The 20,237-nt window shown below is 41.7% G+C and overlaps 1 protein-coding gene across 1 annotated transcript in view; it reads right to left on the reverse strand.

Annotated features, from left to right (window-relative positions):
- The window catches only part of LOC139767350 (uncharacterized), a 69,578-nt gene extending 50,320 nt beyond the window's left edge, over nt 1-19,258 (reverse strand). The window contains exon 1 of the mRNA XM_071696672.1: nt 17,860-19,258. Coding sequence (XP_071552773.1) covers nt 17,860-18,760 — 901 coding nt within the window. The 5' untranslated portion in view covers nt 18,761-19,258. The remainder of the gene's footprint in view (nt 1-17,859) is intronic.
- Nucleotides 19,259-20,237: the final 979 nt, after the last annotated feature.

The raw sequence follows: 20,237 nt of genomic DNA on the forward strand, positions 1-20,237 counted from the left end.
TTCAAGTACAGGACCCCATTGATAAGGCTTCTGCACCTTCAAGACTTTGCTCCAATCAGGAGCAGCGAAGTTTTGGATTCCTTTGGAACAAGAAGGGCTTCGACGAGGCTATACTCCAATCTATACATTCATGATGATACAACCTCCGCCGAAAGTGACTTTCTTCTTGAAGGCAGAGTCCGGGAACACCACCAACATATATATATATATATATATATATATATATATATATATATATATATATATATATATATATATATATATAGAAACGTCGAACAGCAATCCTCACGTTAACATCAATTCTTAAGATTTTTCCCTCCTCCAATGCAATTCTATGGCTTATATAGTTTACACCTTTTGGCTACGTGTTGCCATCTACCGAACGTGGGTTTAATAGACACAGACAGACACTAACGTGAATGTAACACAAACACACACAGCAGACACTGCGCCCAACAAAACCCACCAATATAAAGACTAATGTCTGTAGTGAAAGGTAAAAATAATACTCATCCTTTTTTTCTATTTTTTTTCTCCCCCACCGCCAGATTTAGGTTGGAAATCGCAGCACCAGAGGGCGATCATGCTGAGTCAATTACATTACTGTTTCGAAACAACAACACGGGGTCTGCCTGTCGATGGGGGATAGGAGGGGAGGGGTTGGTTTCCACTCCACCCCAGCCAATCATGTTCTGCCAGGGATCAATAATTACGTCACTCGTTGCCTAGCCAATCATACCGCAACTACGATGCGTTTTTGTTTAGAAAAAAAGAAAAACCGGTGAGGTTACCTGCGTTCGAATCTAATCATAAATTTCGTTGAAGTTAAACGGCTGGAGCGATATTTTGGGGGTCTGGTCAATCAAACTAAGTCGAGGGGTGGGTGGTCAACCGTTTTGGAGGTGCTATTGTCAGTCAGAACATTCAACCAAGTGTCCCTCTCTCTGTCATGAGAAATGTTTCCAAACAGTTCCTTCCCTCCTCCCTCCCTCGCTCTCCAACTTTCTGGCTAGACTGTTAGGAAAAGAGGCTTTGATACTGAAGTTTCCGCTGCTGTGACCCACCTCACCCAACCCCTCCATGACCTGTGAACCACACCTCCACACACACATGCTACACGTACCTAAAAGTTCAGTTGATCTTTAGAGATAAAACTTGTTTTTTTTATTGACAGAACGTTGCAGTACCTGGATATACGTGTGTGTGTGTGTGTGTGTGTGTGTGTGTGTGTTTACAAGAGTCTGCTACATGCTATCGCAGATCAAAAGACGGCATACGGTAAGGGGAGACTTGAGTGTTTGTGTAGAGACTGGTATCCGACATAGTACGAATCTCATGTCCGGGGAATCGGATACATTGTCCATTTGAAAATAACATTACGTATTTCGTGGAAAAAGTCTCATTTACATTCAGCAGAACTGAGCTAGAAAACACTCAGTCTGAATACGCTTGTAGGGATTTTTGTATTATGGGAATTGATCATTTTATCAAGACCTTAAAAAAGATCATTATTTCAAGACCAAGTTAGGTTATTGTAATATCACTCACTCCCATTTGACTGCAAGGTCATTGAGACTATTCCATATGTGTGCCCGGATGTGCTACAGCAGCAATGAATGGCACAAATACATAGCATTGAAGCCGAAAGCTTATGTTAACGTTCATTGTTTCCCTTCTGTTTTGATCGCCTGCCCCGCGAGAACCTTCCAATAAATTCATTCCAACTTCTTCACCTTGCAAAGCCCACTTCCCAAGCCTCCAGTCACCACTCAAAGAAGGATTTTCATTGCTTTATTTCTAGCCTCCCTTCCGGATATCCTGCCGAGGTGCCCTAAAGTGTAGGATTAAGTAAGACACTATGCTAACCTGCATGTAACATCCAGGGCTGGGCAGTTGCTATGCTCAATGAAAACCCGAGGATATTCCAACACGCCAAACCACACTCATCAGGATATCGTACAACAGACACGGAAAAAAGTTCTGTTTTGTCATTCTGATTTCTCTCTCTCTCTCTCTCTCTCTCTCTCTCTCTCTCTCTCTCTCTCTCTCTCTCTCTCTCTCTCTCTCTTTCCACAGGAGGTTGAGAGACAGGATCACCAGATCCTCCCCCCCCAGCATCCATCTCCTTTATAAACTCGTCTTCTTTTCATCCAAGTTCAATCAAAATGTTTTCAGATCAAGCACTCTTTGAATGACCTTATGTTGGGGTTCCTTTCCCCCCCTCCACGAAAGAACTCAGACACGACGTCATCTTTTTCGCCAAGTCATGTACCCTTCTCCAGAACCAATGGAATCAAACAACACATTGTAGTAAAGCTGTTCAATAATTCTTTGCTCAGCTTGTCAGATAACTCGCACCGAAAAAATATACATCCTTTGCCTAACGTGGATTCATCAGTAATGTATTAGTTTGCTTTTAAAGTCAAACTCTTGCAATGCACTTCATGATATACTTTCACTTTTCATTTTCTTAACTTCACGTGTACACACACACACACACACACACACACACACACACACACACACACACACTACCTCCCTGAGCGTCCACCGAACACAAAGCTTGTTTCGTTGGTTCGTAGGCTCGTAGGTTGGTTGAGCTTTGGTCGTATCAACGGCCAGAATCATTAACCTAACCTAACCTAACCTAACCTAACCAAAGAAAGGAAAAATGAGTCTTTGAAGACCTTCGTCAGGTGTTAAGGATTCACACTTGAGACCACACATACTGCCCTCACTATGCAATCGGCCCTTCGTAAAGCTCTTGTGTAAAAAGAGGCAAATATGGCCCTAAGCTCAGGAAGTCAAGAGGAGGAGGAGGAGGTCAGGTTGTAAATAGGAAGTCCCAGAAGATCTTAGTCCACCAGATGTCGACAGATGATATTCCAAGAACCAGAGGGTTTGTGAAGAATTGATTCCATTGGCTTTTGATAATTCGACGACCCAAATCGTCTTTAAGTGGAGGAGTTTCCCCTCTGACGTCAGCTATTGTCATGCCAGGAATCAGTGCTGACGTCATTCGCTCCTCAGCCCAAACCCCCCCCCCTGGCCAATCACATCTCAACGAGGGATGAGCACCAGCAACGCCAAGTCCAATCACAACGCACCAAGAACATCTAAACGTTGACGTCACATCACGCTCAGCCAATGAGAATTCAGCTCTCAGCTCTGCCGTCATGTGTGAACTGGAATACTGACAATAAGAAAAACAAGAGAGACATGAAAAAGAAAATCTTAGTCTAGATCTGCCGAAACAAATTCTTTTATTAAAATTCGGAACTGAAAGTTACGGCTGGAGGCCCTTGATGGGGAGGAGGTGAGAAGGGGGAAGGGTGTGTGTCTCAGTGGCTGTGACCCGTGTTGGACTTGCAGCTCAGCACGGCACAAATGTGCTTAAAGGTCAAGGTTCAGAGCACAGCGAGAGAGAGAGAGAGAGAGAGAGAGAGAGAGAGAGAGAGAGAGAGAGAGAGAGGAGACTCGAGCCTGCTTCACTGCGAGAGCAGTGCGCAACGATTATCAGTTGCTGTCTTTTTATGGACTTGTGCTTTGTAAGCACTCTCTCTCTCTCTCTCTCTCTCTCTCTCTCTCTCTCTCTCTCTCTCTCGCTAGACTGGGGGGAAGCATTACCCGCCTTGGTACCGGCTTCGAGAGTGTGTTAGCACTTCACTGGCTGTCAAGTCTCACTCCTTTTCTTCTTTTTTTTTTTTTTCTCAGCTCGTATGACTCTTGTCTTTTCTTTCTGTTTCACCCACATGTGGGCTGCTGGATTCCACTCCACAACCATACAATCTCTCCATCTCACAAAATAACACTTGGCAATGTGTAATTCATTCTAGTCGTTCTGCGCTACGCACTGACCCAGACTTTAAGCAAAATTTAATCTCTCTCTCTCTCTCTCTCTCTCTCTCTCTCTCTCTCTCTCTATATATATATATATATATATATATATATATATATATATATATATATATATATATCTGTCTATCTAATGTACTAACCAGTACCAGCTGGGACTCAAATGCGTAAATTATGTCGAAAAAACTACATGTTCCGAAGTCCCGAAAAAAAAATCAAAACTCGCGTAGTAGAATCTGTTTTAATGCACGCTAGCGCCAGGAACGTAGTATCAAAGGGATCCAACTTATACCGTATGCTGTCAACGTAGTACTGAATGCTGTTGCTATTTCAGAGACGGGGACGAAATAACACGTATGAGAAACATCTATTACCCGTTTTAATTTCATTTTCATGGACGCTGCTCAGTAAAGTCAGTTTGCATTAGACAGTAAGAGTGTGTCTTGATTTATGTTGGTAACTGCTTAAGCACAGATAAAGAAGGCAAATTAGATTTACCTACGTGTAGTTACAGTAGGTAAATTAGAATTACATTCGTGTACTTAAAGAAGGCAAGTTAGAACTGCTTATGCGCAGGTAACGAAGAGAAGTCAATAAACATCCCTTTTCGATTCACTTGTACATCAGTAATACTAATAAAACAAATACTGACGTATTTCCGTTGTCGAACGAAGGCCTGTAAAGCATAAGGAAGAACAGGCTAGGACTATGAGCAATAAAATACGAGCGTTTGTTAACAACAAGAAAGTTACAACTATAGGTTATCTTGATCATCGTATAGACTGGGATGTTTCTAGCTGGTCATTCAAGGGGGGCAATGCAATACGTGATGAGCGTGAAGACACTTCGATACACCAAAGAGTTAATGAACCAACTCGAGGAGACAATATTCTTTACTAGGTTATTACAGCCGACTATCAATTTCGTCAATTCCTGCTGGGTAGATGAGGTCCCTTGGTACGATAACCACCGGATTATCAAACTAGATATGAAAACTACGTTTGAAATTAGTGGCGACACATTTTTGATCTCAGAGAATATGGATTTAGAACTTTAAAACGATAAATGGATTGAGCTCATCCATGTTATGTAATGATGAACAGAATTGGAATATACTAGATGAAAAATATAGTACTTTGAAAGTGACACATACCAAGAAAGTTTAGAAGAAACCAACGTAAGCTTAAAAGAAACCTGGATGACTGGAAATAACAGAGGGTTTAGCTGGTCATAGGGGACAAACTCATGATATTGATGTAAACCACCAGGAAATAGACAAGACTGCAATATATGCATGAGTATATATATATATATATATAAACGGTATTTAAAGAGGAGGGATGACAAGGAGTATTAGAACAAAGCAAACATGAGCATTGAAAAAAAAGAATTTCCTTAATATTAGAATCAAATCAGGTTAAAGAAATCCTTATGTAAAATACGAAAGGAAAAAAATATACATACTTGAAAGATTCATTAAGACCACTAATAAACAAATATGATAAAAAGTAATAAGGATTAAAAAAAGATCTCACTCTCTATCCGATAAAAATAATTAATTTCTGTACGTACAACGGCAAGGAAGAAACATACACATCCCCACCGAGAAAAATTATTCCCAGATCACGAAAAACTAAAGCTAAGAAAAATCAAGATCTGCGATCCTGAAATACTCGACGCAAACCATTACTTAAAAGATAGGTTTTTCTCACTTCCTCCTCCAAAAAAAAATCTCGTAAATATTTATCCTTGTCTCTTCTCTTTTTTTTTTTTCCCCTTTCATTAATCTCTTTACATTTCAATCAAGACCGGGGCCTTGATGTGGACTTTTATTCGTGACTGGAGCCTCCACCATAAAAAGAAATGAAAGAAATAGATCAAGAAAATGGAACTGATAACGTTGCCCCAAGAGTTTTCAAAGAAGAAGAAACGGTGGTTTAGAATTTCCCTTAACGATAATATTCCACAGATCGCTCGCCTGAGGTAAAGGATCAAAGGACAGGAAACTGGGAAATGTCATATGAATATCAAAAGAGAGACGACAAATGACCTTTTATGATCCAGTGAGACTTGCATCATTTTAGGTGAAAGGATAGAATGAGAAATGATTTGTGACATATGTATATGACAAATGACACTCGAAAAAGCTTTTGCTGATGATAATGATATCAGTGGTAGTAATAATGCTAATGACAATAATATCATTCATAATGATGATAATGATAATAATGATAATAATAGAAATCCTCCCCTCTTGTTTTTTTTTTCTTTAATTTTCCAAAAGAAGGAACAGAGGAGGGGGCCAGGTGAAGATATTCCCTCAAAGGCCCAGTCCTCCGTTCTTAACGCTACCTCGCTAACGTGGGAAATGGCGAATAGTTTGAAAGAAAAATGATAATAATGATAATAATAATAATAATAATAATAATAGTAATAATAATAATAATGATAATCATAATAGCAACTATAAACAAAAATTTATCTGAAGCATTTGATTGTTTTTAGTCTCATACGATAACTAGAATTCAAAAATATCCTCTGTTGTACTTTCTAAAGACTTTCCAAAGAGTAACCTCAAAATCAACATTGAAATCACACGGATCACGAGACATCTTGCACAATACGTGACTTAGTGACTAACTTGCTGACAGAATGCAGAGTGGCGTTTCAAAATAAGGAAGCCCCGTGTAAATAGGCCTCAAAAATTTGAAGTTTAAGACCTCGAAATCGACGGACGTGACAGAGATAGGAGGCACAATTACAAATGAGTAAGAAAACAAAAAAAAAAAAAGAAAGAAAAATCTAAACTGATTTTGATGGCATATAAATCTTATCGGAAAATACAAAGAACATGAACATAATATAAAAATATTCGGAAATCCATTGTTCAAAGTAAATAAAAGAACTTCAGTCTGTCGTTTCCACAAAACAGTATATAGAAGCAAGTAATGAGGCATTCCAAACACAAGAATTTATAGCAATGTTACAAAAACATTGACCCCAATCACTAGGGATTTATAGCAATGTTCTTAGAACACCGACCACAATGGCCAAGAAAAAAAAATCTTAACACTCTCCAGCACGTCAATGAGGGCCCACGACATCTCCAATATGGTGTTCAGTTCTGGCCTCCCAACTAAATAAATGACGAAGACTATTCTCAATGTACAGATCAGGGTACAATGATTCCAGCTTTATGAAACCTACCATATGAAGAAAGGTTAAGAAAACTGATTTCTACGTGGAGTTCTAACTCAAGTTTATGAATCTTTTTGTAGGAGGTTCAACCCTGTGAATGGTTCAACCTTACTTGAGAAACAAAGCGCTAGGGTAACTAGATCCTATGAAATAAAACTCGAAGGAAAAAGAAAATATGAAATAACATTCTTTCCAAAGAAAACCATTGAACATTGAACCAATTTACCGCCAAACGTTGTTAATGCAAAAACTATCATCAGTTTCATATGTCATATCTGTTTGGGAAAAATATTTCATCAGTTGGCTAGGGGTTTTTTTTCTTTACAATATGGAAATAGAGTGAATATAGATGTATACTTAAACATTCTACTTAATTTCCAGGTTGAAACGCTGGCCTTCTTCCGTAGACTCATCATCAGAAGAGAGGTGAGCATAGTCTGGTATTGTCAATAATCCTACATCTTCATTAATTCCTCTAAGATTCCAAGTTTCTTTTACGTCCACCCGCCATTTGTATATATCTCTTTCTTCCCTTCCATGTTTTCCCATCCCACTTCATCCTCACATCACCATCTTTCCTTAACGTTTACCGACTGTGATCCAACGTGGGCCACATGCGTCGTGAGAGTGTACGTGGTCTTCGAATGATCGAGTGGTATCTGAGGAAGGTTTTCAAAGATCTGTAGATTGGTGGTTGATGTAATAACTTGACGTTCATGGCCTGAATAACCCCTGGTAGTCGATGGGCTGGGAAAACCCAAGCCACCAGGCAGGCAATCAACCCTCTTCAAAATTTGCATGAGTTTTTCCCCTCCGTTATTTTCTCTATCCTACCGGCTGTTTATGCCAGAGGGAGTTGAGGGATGAGGGGAGAGAGAGAGAGAGAGAGAGAGAGAGAGAGAGAGAGAGAGAGAGAGAGAGAGAGAGAGCCTTCTTGCTCAACTATCCTAGTCTGTATTAGCATATCATATGGGACATTATCCCGTTCATAGGCCAAGAAGCTTACTTGTACCCGCTTTTATCCCATGTGCATATGGCTTTTCTCTTGTTCAGAACCTACTTCACAACACAACTTTCGTCGTAGGTACCCGCAGGTAATTTTTCTAGTAAATATACATTATCTTCTCTCTCTCTCTCTCTCTCTCTCTCTCTCTCTCACTCTCTCTCTCTCTCTCTCTCTCTGGTATTATGTTGCCTACTCATCTCATTTCCCCAGCCACCAGTGCCTGCTTGGACCCGAAAAAGAAAAAAATACGTCTGGGTGTGCTGCTTCCCATAGTTTTTTTCTGCATGGAGAACAGCTACTCGAGGATTGACCGTTATGAAACCTCCTAACCCTCGAACGGTAAAGCCGAGGAACTCTTCTCCTCCTCTCGTCTTTCCCTCGTCCCATAACTTTTATCTTCAAAGTCAGGTGTACAGACACCTGCCGAGCTCTTAATGACTTGTATAATTTTTCCTCTAACTTTATTTTTTCTTTCATCGGATGGGTTTTGACTGAGCGTCTTTTGCCGCGTGTCATCTCGATCACTGTAGCAAAAAGCAAAAATGTCTTACCTAACAAGTTTGTTGCTTAATTTCATGTTTGTTTGTGTGTGTGTGTGTGTGTGCGTGTGTCATATATTTACTCCTAGGTATGTGTGTGCAAATACATCCCAGCCTAAGTCAGGTATCCAATCAATGACTAGCCCAAGGGGAGGATAAACACCAGGGTAGTGTGTAGGCCGACTGCCACGCCTAGGATTCGAACCCATATGGTCCTTTTTCCCTGGGTGGGTACAGCTGTGACGTATGGTTCGTAACGCTATCCCCTACACCACAAAGAGAGAGAGAGAGAGAGAGAGAGAGAGAGAGAGAGAATTTTCTTGAGTGAGTAACTGTTTGCAATGGTTTGTAGGACCGTTCATGCTCGTTACACGGGCGCTAATTACAGTTAAAACAAACATGCACCACAGATGTCGCTGATTTGCTTCCCTTCACTCTCACAGAATTTACTGCGAAGTTCAAAATTGAGTCTAAATTTCCGTGAAGTGACAAAAAGCAACTGATTACCAATGAAAAATGGAAATATGATGAAGGTGGGGGAATATATATATATATATATATATATATATATATATATATATATATATATATATATATATATAGAGAGAGAGAGAGAGAGAGAGAGAGAGAGAGAGAGAGAATTTTTTAATACATGCTCGCCATTCCCCGCGTTAGCGAGGTAGCGTTCAAGAACAAATGACTGAATCTTGGAAAACTCCTCACTCCATGTCCCTCCCCTTTTAGTCGCTTTCTACAACACGCAGGGAATACGTGGAAAGTATTCTTTCTATATATATGTATACATTGAAATGCATAGGTATGTATATGTGCGTGTGTATATGTGCGTGTGTATACATGTGTATGTGGGTGGGTTGGGCCATTCTTTCGTCTGTTTCCTCGCCCTACCTCGCTAACGCGGGAGACAGCGACAAAGTATAATGAATAAATATAAATATATATATATATATATATATATATATATATATATATATATATATATATATATTTCTTTTTTTTTTTTTGCTTTGTCGCTGTCTCCCGCGTTTGCGAGGTAGCGCAAGGAAACAGACGAAAGAAATGGCCCAACCCCCCCCCCCCCATACACAATGTATACACACACACGTCCACACACGCAAATATACATACCTACACAGCTTTCCATGGTTCACCCCAGACGCTTCACATGCCCTGATTCAATCCACTGACAACACGTCAACCCCGGTATACCACATCGATCCAATTCACTCTATTCCTTGCCCTCCTTTCACCCTCCTGCATGTTCAGGCCCCGATCACTCAAAATCTTTTTCACTCCATCTTTCCACCTCCAATTTGGTCTCCCACTTCTCCTCGTTCCCTCCACCTCCGACACATATATCCTCTTGGTCAATCTTTCCTCACTCATTCTCTCCACGTGACCAAACCATTTCAAAACACCCTCTTCTGCTCTCTCAACCACGCTCTTTTTATTTCCACACATCTCTCTTACCCTTACGTTACTTACTCGATCAAACCACCTCACACCACACATTGTCCTCAAGCATCTCATTTCCAGCACATCCATCCTCCTGCGCACAACTCTATCCATAGCCCACGCCTCGCAACCATACAACATTGTTGGAACCACTATTCCTTCAAACATACCCATTTTTGCTTTCCGACGTAATGTTCTCGACTTCCACACATTCTTCAAGGCTCCCAGGATTTTCGCCCCCTCCCCCACCCTATGATCTACTTCCGCTTCCATGGTTCCATCTGCTGCCAGATCCACTCCCAGATATCTAAAACACTTTACTTCCTCCAGTTTTTCTCCATTCAAACTTACCTTCCAATTGACTTGACCCTCAACCCTACTGTACCTAATTACCTTGCTCTTATTCACATTTACTCATAACTTTCTTCTTTTACACACTTTACCAAACTCAGTCACCAGCTTCTGCAGTTTCTCACATGAATCAGCCACCAGCGCTGTATCATCAGCGAACAACAACTGACTCACTTCCCAAGCTCTCTCATCCCCAACAGACTTCATACTTGCCCCTCTTTCCAAAACTCTTGCATTTACCTCCCTAACAACCCCATCCATAAACAAATTAAACAACCATGGAGACATCACACACCCCTGCCGCAAACCTACATTCACTGAGAACCAATCACTTATATATATATATATATATATATATATATATATATATATATATATATATATATATATATATATATATATATATACATATATGTGTGTGTGTGTGTGTGTGTGTGTGTGTGTGTGTGTGTGTGTGTGTGTCTACACTACCCTGGGTTTCCCGAGAACTTAACTAAATGAAAGAAACTTCAAGAGAATTATGGATACCGTAAATCTTTCGCTATACGTTGCTTCCAGCATCTCCAACCACTGTTGCTGCGCCGCTGAGCCAATTTTCTCTGTCTCTTGAAACAAATATCTACTCCTTTATCATGGGATCGACGACCTAAGCTGCTGGGAATAACAGAAACCACTGAAAGACGAAGGACGTCTATATGAAATGACTGAACAAATACTGTCTCACGTCGTATTGAACGAACGAATACGGTCTCAAGTCGTATTGAACGAACGAATACGGTCTAATGTCATACTAAATGAACGAATACGGTCTCACGTCGTATTGAACGAACGAATACGGTCTCACGTCGTATTGAACGAACGAATACGGTCTAATGTCATACTGAATAAACGAATAAGGTCTAATGTCATTTTGAATGAACGAATATGGTCTTAGGTCGTATTGAATGAACGAATACGGTCTAATATCATACTAAATGAACGAATACGGTCTAATATCATACTGAATGAACGAATACGGTCTCAGCTCGTACTGAGAGAACCAAATACCGAAACATCCACTTCTAATATTTATCAATCCGCTATTAAGACCTTGTCAGTGACTAATATTTGTCAAAGATGCACACCCGAGTGAAATAAAAGTTTCAATATGGAGTTATCAATGTACAAAAAAAATTTGAGTCATTGTTCCAGAAACTTTGAGACTAACTGGATCTTGAACAATTAGACTCGTTGTTCTGAGACAATTGAGATTCATTGTTCTATGAGCGTTCAAACGTTCAGACTCACTGTGTCTTACACTTTCCGATTCACTGTTCCAAGCACTTTTAGTTTCATTGTTTTAAAAATGTTCAGACTCACTGGGTCTCGAAACTTTTCGATTCACTGTTCCAAGCACTTTTAGTTTCATTGTTTTAAAAATGTTCAGACTCACTGGGTCTCGAAACTTTTCAATTCACTGTTCCAAGAACTTTTAATTTCATTGTTTTAAAAACGTTCCCCAAACGTTTATGTAGATTTATCATCGTATGAAAGTTTTGGATCATCGTTCAATTAAGACCACGTCGTGGTAATTGTAATTACATCGCACAGCGAGTGCATTCGTAATCACAACGTAATACCGTAGTGCTTTCGTGATTACGGATTCGTAATGATGCACTTACACTGTACGAGTGCACTTAGCAGTTTGTCTTGGTAATTACCCAACTCATTCTATGCTATCAGGTTAGACAGGGTGACGCTCTGTGGAAATGAAAGACCACTTATTCGCCACACTCTGTTCCAGGATTATATAACTGGGACGTCTCTTACTTAAGGCGTAGGATGTTCAAAAGTATCATTTTGAGATTATCATGGGAATAAAAAGAAGTTGAGCCACTCTCCCTCATTTTGAGTGTGTGTGTGTGTGTGTGTGTGTGTGTGTGTGTGTGTGGGTGTGTGTGTGTGTGTGCTTTTTTGCACTCGTGTTGCCTCGTTCCCTAATTTTATACGTATGTACCATGTCTTTACTCCTATGTACACACACACACACACACACACACACACACACACACAACACACACAACACATACCAGCCCCGAAGAGAGGATGAACACCTGGGTTGATGTAGGACCACTGCCGTAGCCAGGACTCAGATCCGGGCGGGCCCGTATGTGTGTTATGATTTACCCAGTTCCTTGGCGAGACTGAATTCTCTTTTGTCAGCTGACGATGATGTAGCCTCGTCGAAAGATAACAAGGTAATCTTTCACTCGTGGCACGATATATGTACATATATATATATATATATATATATATATATATATATATATATATATATATATATATATATATATATAGACAGATAGATAGATAGATAGTAGGATGAATAGATAGATAGACAGATAGACAGATAGATAGCTAGTTATAGATGTGATGATCACACTAGTCCGTGAATAGAGTATGAAGGTGAAATCGTACTTCAATAGGAATTCATACAATTTTATGTAACATGTAATTTTTCTATTTCTGTGGCACGACATTTTCGTGGAGACAAACCACCTCATCAGGTGCCAATACTTAACAAAGTTATTAAAATTCCAACATCACTCTTGAGTCCCGCCGTCCAGCACCAATCAGTACAGGCCAAGCATTGTCTGCTTTGTCTTGCCGTAACCGTTGTAAGGGAGAGTGATTAAGGGGGTTTGCCAAAAATTCTCTTATAATAATTTGTTTAATTCTAGGATGGGTTTTAAATTGCATGGGGGACAAATTTCAAGTTCCTAGTATTAGCAATTAAGACAGATTCAATGGCGTTGCGTTTGGTATCATCAGCGGAGGGGTATAGAATAACGGGATTTTCAAGATCTATGGGGTGATTATTTTCATGACAATGTTTAGCGTTCACATTTTTGTGGTCATCCCGGCGTACTGAATGACAGTGCCAATAACACCTCTTCGTTGCAGTTTTTCCTGTCTGGCCTATATAGATATATTTACATGCCTTGTATTTGACGGCGTAAACACTCCCAGTTGTTGCATGATTCGACCTACTATTTATTGAGATCTTATTGATGGTGCTATTGTACTGGAAAGCAACATTACAAGCATTGTTTTCTAAAAACATAAAGAGTCCCCCAAAATCAAGATGGCAGGCGGGAGACTATGGATGAGGCTTACATCCCGGTACAATTTGGCTGGGGCCGTTGGAGTGCCACGGTTATAAGGACTGACAAAGGATTTCCGAGAAGCGACTGTTATGGACAATTGTCAAGATCAACCCCTCTACAAGGTTTTGGATAGACAACCGTCCAGTAAAATGTGTGTGGAGGCTGTTATAGCCCACGTTCAAAGCTATCACCGAAGTTCACATGAAGGGTTACGTCCACAGTGACTTCCATGGCGGTGAAGCCATCGTCCAAAGCGACAGCGACGGGGAAGTGTATGTCTCAGTATATTGGACCTCGGGAGAGCTAAGACAACACAACCAGGATGTACTGAGGAGGGAGGCGGTGGGTGATGATCGTCGATAGAGAGCTGTGTGCGTCACGTAGCCTTCAGCAACAGGCGCTTGTACCACGACGGTCGCGAGAATGATTCGTCCCGTGAGGCAAACTCGCTCCAGACACTCCTCATGAGAGATGAGTATGATTACCGAAGGATGGAGTCGGTTCGCAATGCTAATCAAGAAGAGGAGGAAAAGGAAGATGATGATGATGATGATGAATGAAATTGTAAATGAACAGTTAACCTTCTCCTTCACTTACACAGGACCTACCACAAGGGTCCAGAGGTAGGCCCCTATCACGTCTCGTTCGTCAAATGATTCGTGATTTGTGCCAGTGTCACCTGAGAACTTACTGTGCACCCCATGCTCATCCTGTGAGCGGTAGCGCAAGAGGATTACAGAGGTCTCCCTCAGACCTCAGTGGATAGATTTAATCTTCATTAACTGTTACAAATTTAGGTAAGCACGTAAGCTACATAGTCTTTCATATCCTATCACCTATAAGGTGTTGTGATAGTTCTTGTAGGATTTGTTTCGACCTATCCCTAAAAGGCTCTATTTTTTCCACACTCTAAGACTTAGTGTTCTAGTTTGTGTCCAATTCTCGGGCCATGAGCTTATAATTCACGCGATTAACATCTCTTAATAGGCCAGAGCATCAGTAGTACCTATAGCGACGTGAATGGATTAAGGCAGCAAGTATGAATATGTACATGTGTATATATGTATATGTCTGTAATGTATATGTATGTGCGTGTGTAGTCGTTTATGTATATGCATGTGTATGTGGGTGGGTTGGGCCATTTCTTTCGTCTGTTTCCTTGCGCTACCTCGCTAACGCGGGAGACGGCGGTTAAGTATAGTAGAATAGTAAATATATATATATATATATATATATATATATATATATATATATATATATATATATATATATATATACATATATATATACATATAAGTATATATATATATATATATATATATATATATATATATATATATATATATATATATATACATACGGTCAATTTATTTGTCCTACAATTTCCAAATATTTGTTCAAATATTCCTTGATAGGGCTTAGCTTCCAGTGAACATAATCCATTACATAATTCTAAAATGCCGGAAAAGCTGCAGCTCGTTATCACTCGTATGTCAAGATTTATATAACACAATTCAACATTTATTCTGATTTACTACACTGTTTATCGTAAGTCCAAGAAATATTCCTAGAGATTTCGAATACATTGCTCAGTGCAGCCAGGGCAGGAGAATCTTTTACACTGACTTTCCCTCTCAAGTCTATTAAATTCTGGAAAAGATACGGATCACTTCCGTCGTACCCAAAGATGCTGCCGTCGTGCCCAAGGATCGCACCGTCGTACTTAAGGATCGTATTGTCGTGCTGAAGGATCGTACCGTCGTGCTCAAGGATCGTATCGTCGTGCTCAAGGATCGTACCGTCGTGCTCAAGGATCGTACCGTCGTGCTCAAGGATCGTATCGTCGTGCTCAAGGATCGTATCGTCGTGCTCAAGGATCGCACCGTCGTGCTCAAGGATCGTACTGTCGTGTTCAAGGATCGCACCGTCGTGTTCAAGGATCTCTGTCGTTCAAGGATCGTACCGTCGTGCTCAAGGATCGTACTGTCGTGCTCAAGGATCGTACTGTCGTGCTCAAGGATCGCACCGTCGTGCTCAAGGATCGCACCGTCGTGTTCAAATATCGTACCGTCGTGTTTAATAATCATACTGCCTTGCTCAAGAGTCGTACTGTAGTGTTCCAGAAGTTCACTGTCTGTTGTAATCATATCTTATCGTCTCAAAACTGTTGTATGCTTGAGCTCAATTTGATCCATATTCCCTGAAGCCCCGTATATCTGAGCGGCACTTACGTCTTATGTGTGTGTGTGTGTGTGTGTGTGTGTGTGTGTGTGTGTGTGGGTGTGTGTGTGTGTGTGTGTGTAATTACCTATTTGTGCTGTATAGCGTGGGAGTTGTATACCTTTGGTGCCCCATGTGTCTGTGTCTATGTCTGTGTGTGTGTGTGTGTGCATTTACATTATAGAAATCAGACCCGAAGATCTATTCCTACTTTGCTCTTTCAGTTCAGCACCAACCACGATGTTTCATTTCGACGGTTCAGTGAAGCAGATGAACCGATATCTGACACTGCTTCATACTATCTCATAACATCTCACTCCATATTACCTTCATTCAGGGAACCCAGCCATGTTCACTTGGCAGTGAACACCATTCTTAATCCTTGAATAATAACGAATAACCATCAGACTTGTAGTTTATGCAGAAAACCTATAAATTATGGCGATATATATATATATATATATATATATATATATATATATATATATATATATATATATATATATATATATATATATATATACATATATATATATATATATATATATAAAAGCTGTATTTCCTTTCTACGAAAATAGATGTCAATATGAAGCAGAGTGAGAATATATATTTTTCTATGTCCCGAGGCCTATAGCTGTGTCTCCCCTCAAGCTTAAGAGGAGGAGGATTTATATCTATTTAAATACACTTCCACTATCTACCCTGAGATGTACGTGGTCCAGCACCTCACCGTAGAACTACTCCGGCAAATCGAGATGTATGACCGTGCCATCATACATCATGTATATATATAGGTCCTTTATGATGGTATAAGTCATTCTATACAGCCCCATGGCAGTGGGCGATCTCCATCGTTAATACATGATTCCATTATTGTACAGAGCGCCGCCCTCAGGGTCTATGACTGATAGTGGTATATCCATTTTTTTTTTCAGTAAAGAAAAGTATATTCCTAATCCTCTTACACCTTTTCTTCTCCATTATTTCTCTCTCTCTCTCTCTCTCTCTCTCTCTCTCTCTCTCTCTCTCTCTCTCTCTCTCTCTCTCTCTCTCTCTCTCTGTGTGTGTGTGTGTGTGTGTGTGTGTGCGTGTATAATGTATGTGTCTGTGTGTGTGTGTGTGTGTGTGTGTGTGTTTGTTAAGTACTCAAAAAAATTTAGAAATTAACGAAATCTTTATATTTTTTCCCTCCGTCAACGTTAACACTATCTCGTTAGTAAATTCTGTAATCTTTAAAGATAACCCATCTAAATTTCTATTCATCCTCTCATCACTAGTAACAGTAACTTCCTAAAAGATATGCTCATATCACGTACGACTTTAGCACAGATTCGCATTTATTGAATCTAGAATTCCTCTGTCACACGTGAACCCTAAACTAAAAGAGATACATGATCCAGGAACGCTATCTAAAATGATCTTTCCGAGACTCTTCATTATTTTTTTTCAGGAAAAGACCTTAATACATATAATATCTCAGTCGTTTCTCACGACTGGAAGTGAGTATATCACTGAGATGAGAAAGGATGGAAGGTCTCCTCCAATCTTCTCGATGGGACACATCTCGTATCGGGTCAGTCAGGTGGAAAATAGGAAAATTAATTAACAGATTAGCAGCAGAGAGGAGGAGGGAAAGGGGGGATGGATCGAAGGAAAAATTACAGGAACGAGGGACGAGCAACACCCGGAAGATGCTGTTTAGTGTATGAGGAGGAGGAGGAGTGAGGGAGGAGGAGCACCACAGTGAAGCTGTGGTGTGAGTGACGCAGGGAAGAAAGAAGCACTGTAAAGCAATATGTAATAATAAGATTCCCCGCTCATCATCCCTTGCAACTTGCACAGTGATCCCTCAAAAGCCAACGAAAGCCTCCCCCGAAAATACATGTTGCGCTTATGAAGTTAGGAATGGATCTGGGATTGGACTCGGCGCCAACGTCATCTGTGGAAGTATATGTATAAGGCTCTGTAGCCTCTATGTATTAATGCGTGGAGGCACATCATGCCTCATACATGTGCATCGATCTTGAAGCGTGCGGAGTGGACGTAGGCCTGTGTGTGTGTGTATACATACCTTGCAGGGGAAGAGAGGAGAGTAGAGAGGAGTACTGTGCCGCCCACAAGTAGTGGTGATGATGGTGGTGTGGTGACACCAGAGGCACTGTGCCATACATATGCCTCCCTCCGCCGTGCAGGGGCAGGAACCGACGCATATCTCCGTATCCAACGCCCTTCTCTGGGCGCAAGAGTCCCTGGGTGTTTCCGTATGCGGGACGTGGGAACCCTGGGATCAGAGTGGGTCGCGTCGAACCCCTGGCTGGTGATGGGGTTCTCCGCTGGACTGGAAGAGACGGTGGAGGAGACGGTGGTGGGGATGGAGACGGCGGTAAGGGCGAGGCTGGAGGTGAGGGCGCCGGCGGTGTAGCGGAGTCAACGCTCCTCCACGACATACACTCGCCGCAGCTTTGTCTGGAGGTGTCGTCCAGTCGTGTGTGAGAAGTGTAAGGAGGTTCTGAGGTCTCCCGTGGGGCGTCGTGGGAGCTGCCGTTAGTCGCCTGTCCACTGCGAGGGAAGACGACACTGAAGCTGTCTTGTGTGGGTCGTGGGTCAAGCGTGTCATCCTGTGCGTCATCATTACCCGTCGGCACGACACACAGCTCACACCTGCACGCTTCGGATGACCTCTTACGAGTTTCGCAAGCCCCTGTGTTTAGCGACGAGTAAGGAGGAAGAGCTCCTGCCGTGGCGATGGCGTCTGGGGTGGCATGGACAGCCGGCTTGGCGCTGACATGGAGATCTTGAGTTACGTGAGCGTTTGAGCTTAAGTGAACATTCAGATTCATGTGGACGTCTGGGCTGATATGGGCTCGAGTGGTAAGGTCGAGGCCGAGATCACCGCTGTCGTCGCCGGGAGCAGCATCATCCCGACGATCAGGGCCCCACAACAAGTCTCTAATTAGGAAAGATCGCGACATCCTGGGAGCCTGGGAGGCTCAGAATGCCTCTCTGACGGCGGCAGCAGAGGGAGGCAGCCTGGCCAGGCACTCAGCACAACGTACACATGCTCCTCTCTCTATCTGAGTCTACGGAGTCGACGAACATCCTGGCTCTGGGGCAGTGAGCCTCCTGAGTGTGCTACTATCTAGTAGCGTTGTCTCCACGACGCTGCCGATGATCTCGTCGATCTAGGCACCGGCGACGGAGACATGATACCAAGAGCTCCACAACTACCGGAGACCGTGAGATGAAGTGGGTCGTGAGGCTTTGAACATGATCTGCACAGCGGTAACCGGCATTGTCGTCAGCGGCTATATAAGCAACACAACTCAGAGCGGAATGCAATAGCTTATACCTTAACACCCAAACCTCCCCTTTTACGATACCGATCGCCGAAGAGAGGGGGGGAAAATACTCGCTCCTGGAATGGTACTCGCACGGCAGAGATTGACGCCCTGTTGGACTTTTTACTCAGTGAGGAGGGCGCGTGGTTGACTGCTGGGGTGGTGGGTCACCCGCTCTCCGGCACTGGCACCTGGCATCTCAAGCCACGCCCCGTACCCCATCTCACTCCGCCCAAGGCACCACAACCATTACATAAGATCTCCATCTGTCTCGCGAATCTGTACAAAATATAGATTCCAGAACATCTCTTCACCTGTCGATAGATCTTGCTCTATTAGTCCATGACGTAGATATATGGTTAAATTTGATATCAACGCTTGTGTAAGTCATTGTAAACAGTGTGTTTACATTTCGGGAAAACCAGAGTCACTGATTGGTCGGCTGGTGGCGTTGTGCCCGCCTCCTGGCACTGTGGGCGGAGCCTCGCTATACCCAGAGCATTGTCAAGGGTATTCAGGCCATAATTACATTTTAAGTAGTTGCGCAGAGGTAAAGCCGGCCCCGAGGAACTGAAATATGATAGAAGACAAATAAAATGAGAGACTCAACTGCCAGCCAGCTTACACCGGTGCCCAGGCTGAGCTATTAAAGGGACTATCATTCGTATACGAAACTTTTTCACAAAGTATACGTAGAGCACGAGCCATGGAATCTGTAAAAGAAACACTTTTTTTTTTTTTGTACGAAAAATTCGTCAGAATAAAGATTGATTGCCAGTAAACCTCCTAAACAATGAAAAAAAAAATCGTAAAGGAAAAAAGTTCCTTGAATTATCAAGTATTATTATTTAACATTACACGATAACGCGGGAGCCCAAAGTGGAAAATCTATTCGAAGAATATGAATAAAACACGACCATACTCGACCCACTACCCATCTTGTTAACTTGGCTCCATCACTGACGTTAGCAGGATTGGTGTGGATCCGCTCGAGGTATCAAGACTGCACCTGTATCATTACTTAATGAACCTCACTGTGGAAGGAACGGAGCTTAACGCACCTTTCTATCGGAGAAGTGGTACTGAGTACTTAACGAACTTTTCTATAGAA

Source organism: Panulirus ornatus, chromosome 59, assembly GCF_036320965.1.
Source record: "Panulirus ornatus isolate Po-2019 chromosome 59, ASM3632096v1, whole genome shotgun sequence".
Classification (NCBI taxonomy): Eukaryota; Metazoa; Arthropoda; class Malacostraca; order Decapoda; family Palinuridae; genus Panulirus; species Panulirus ornatus.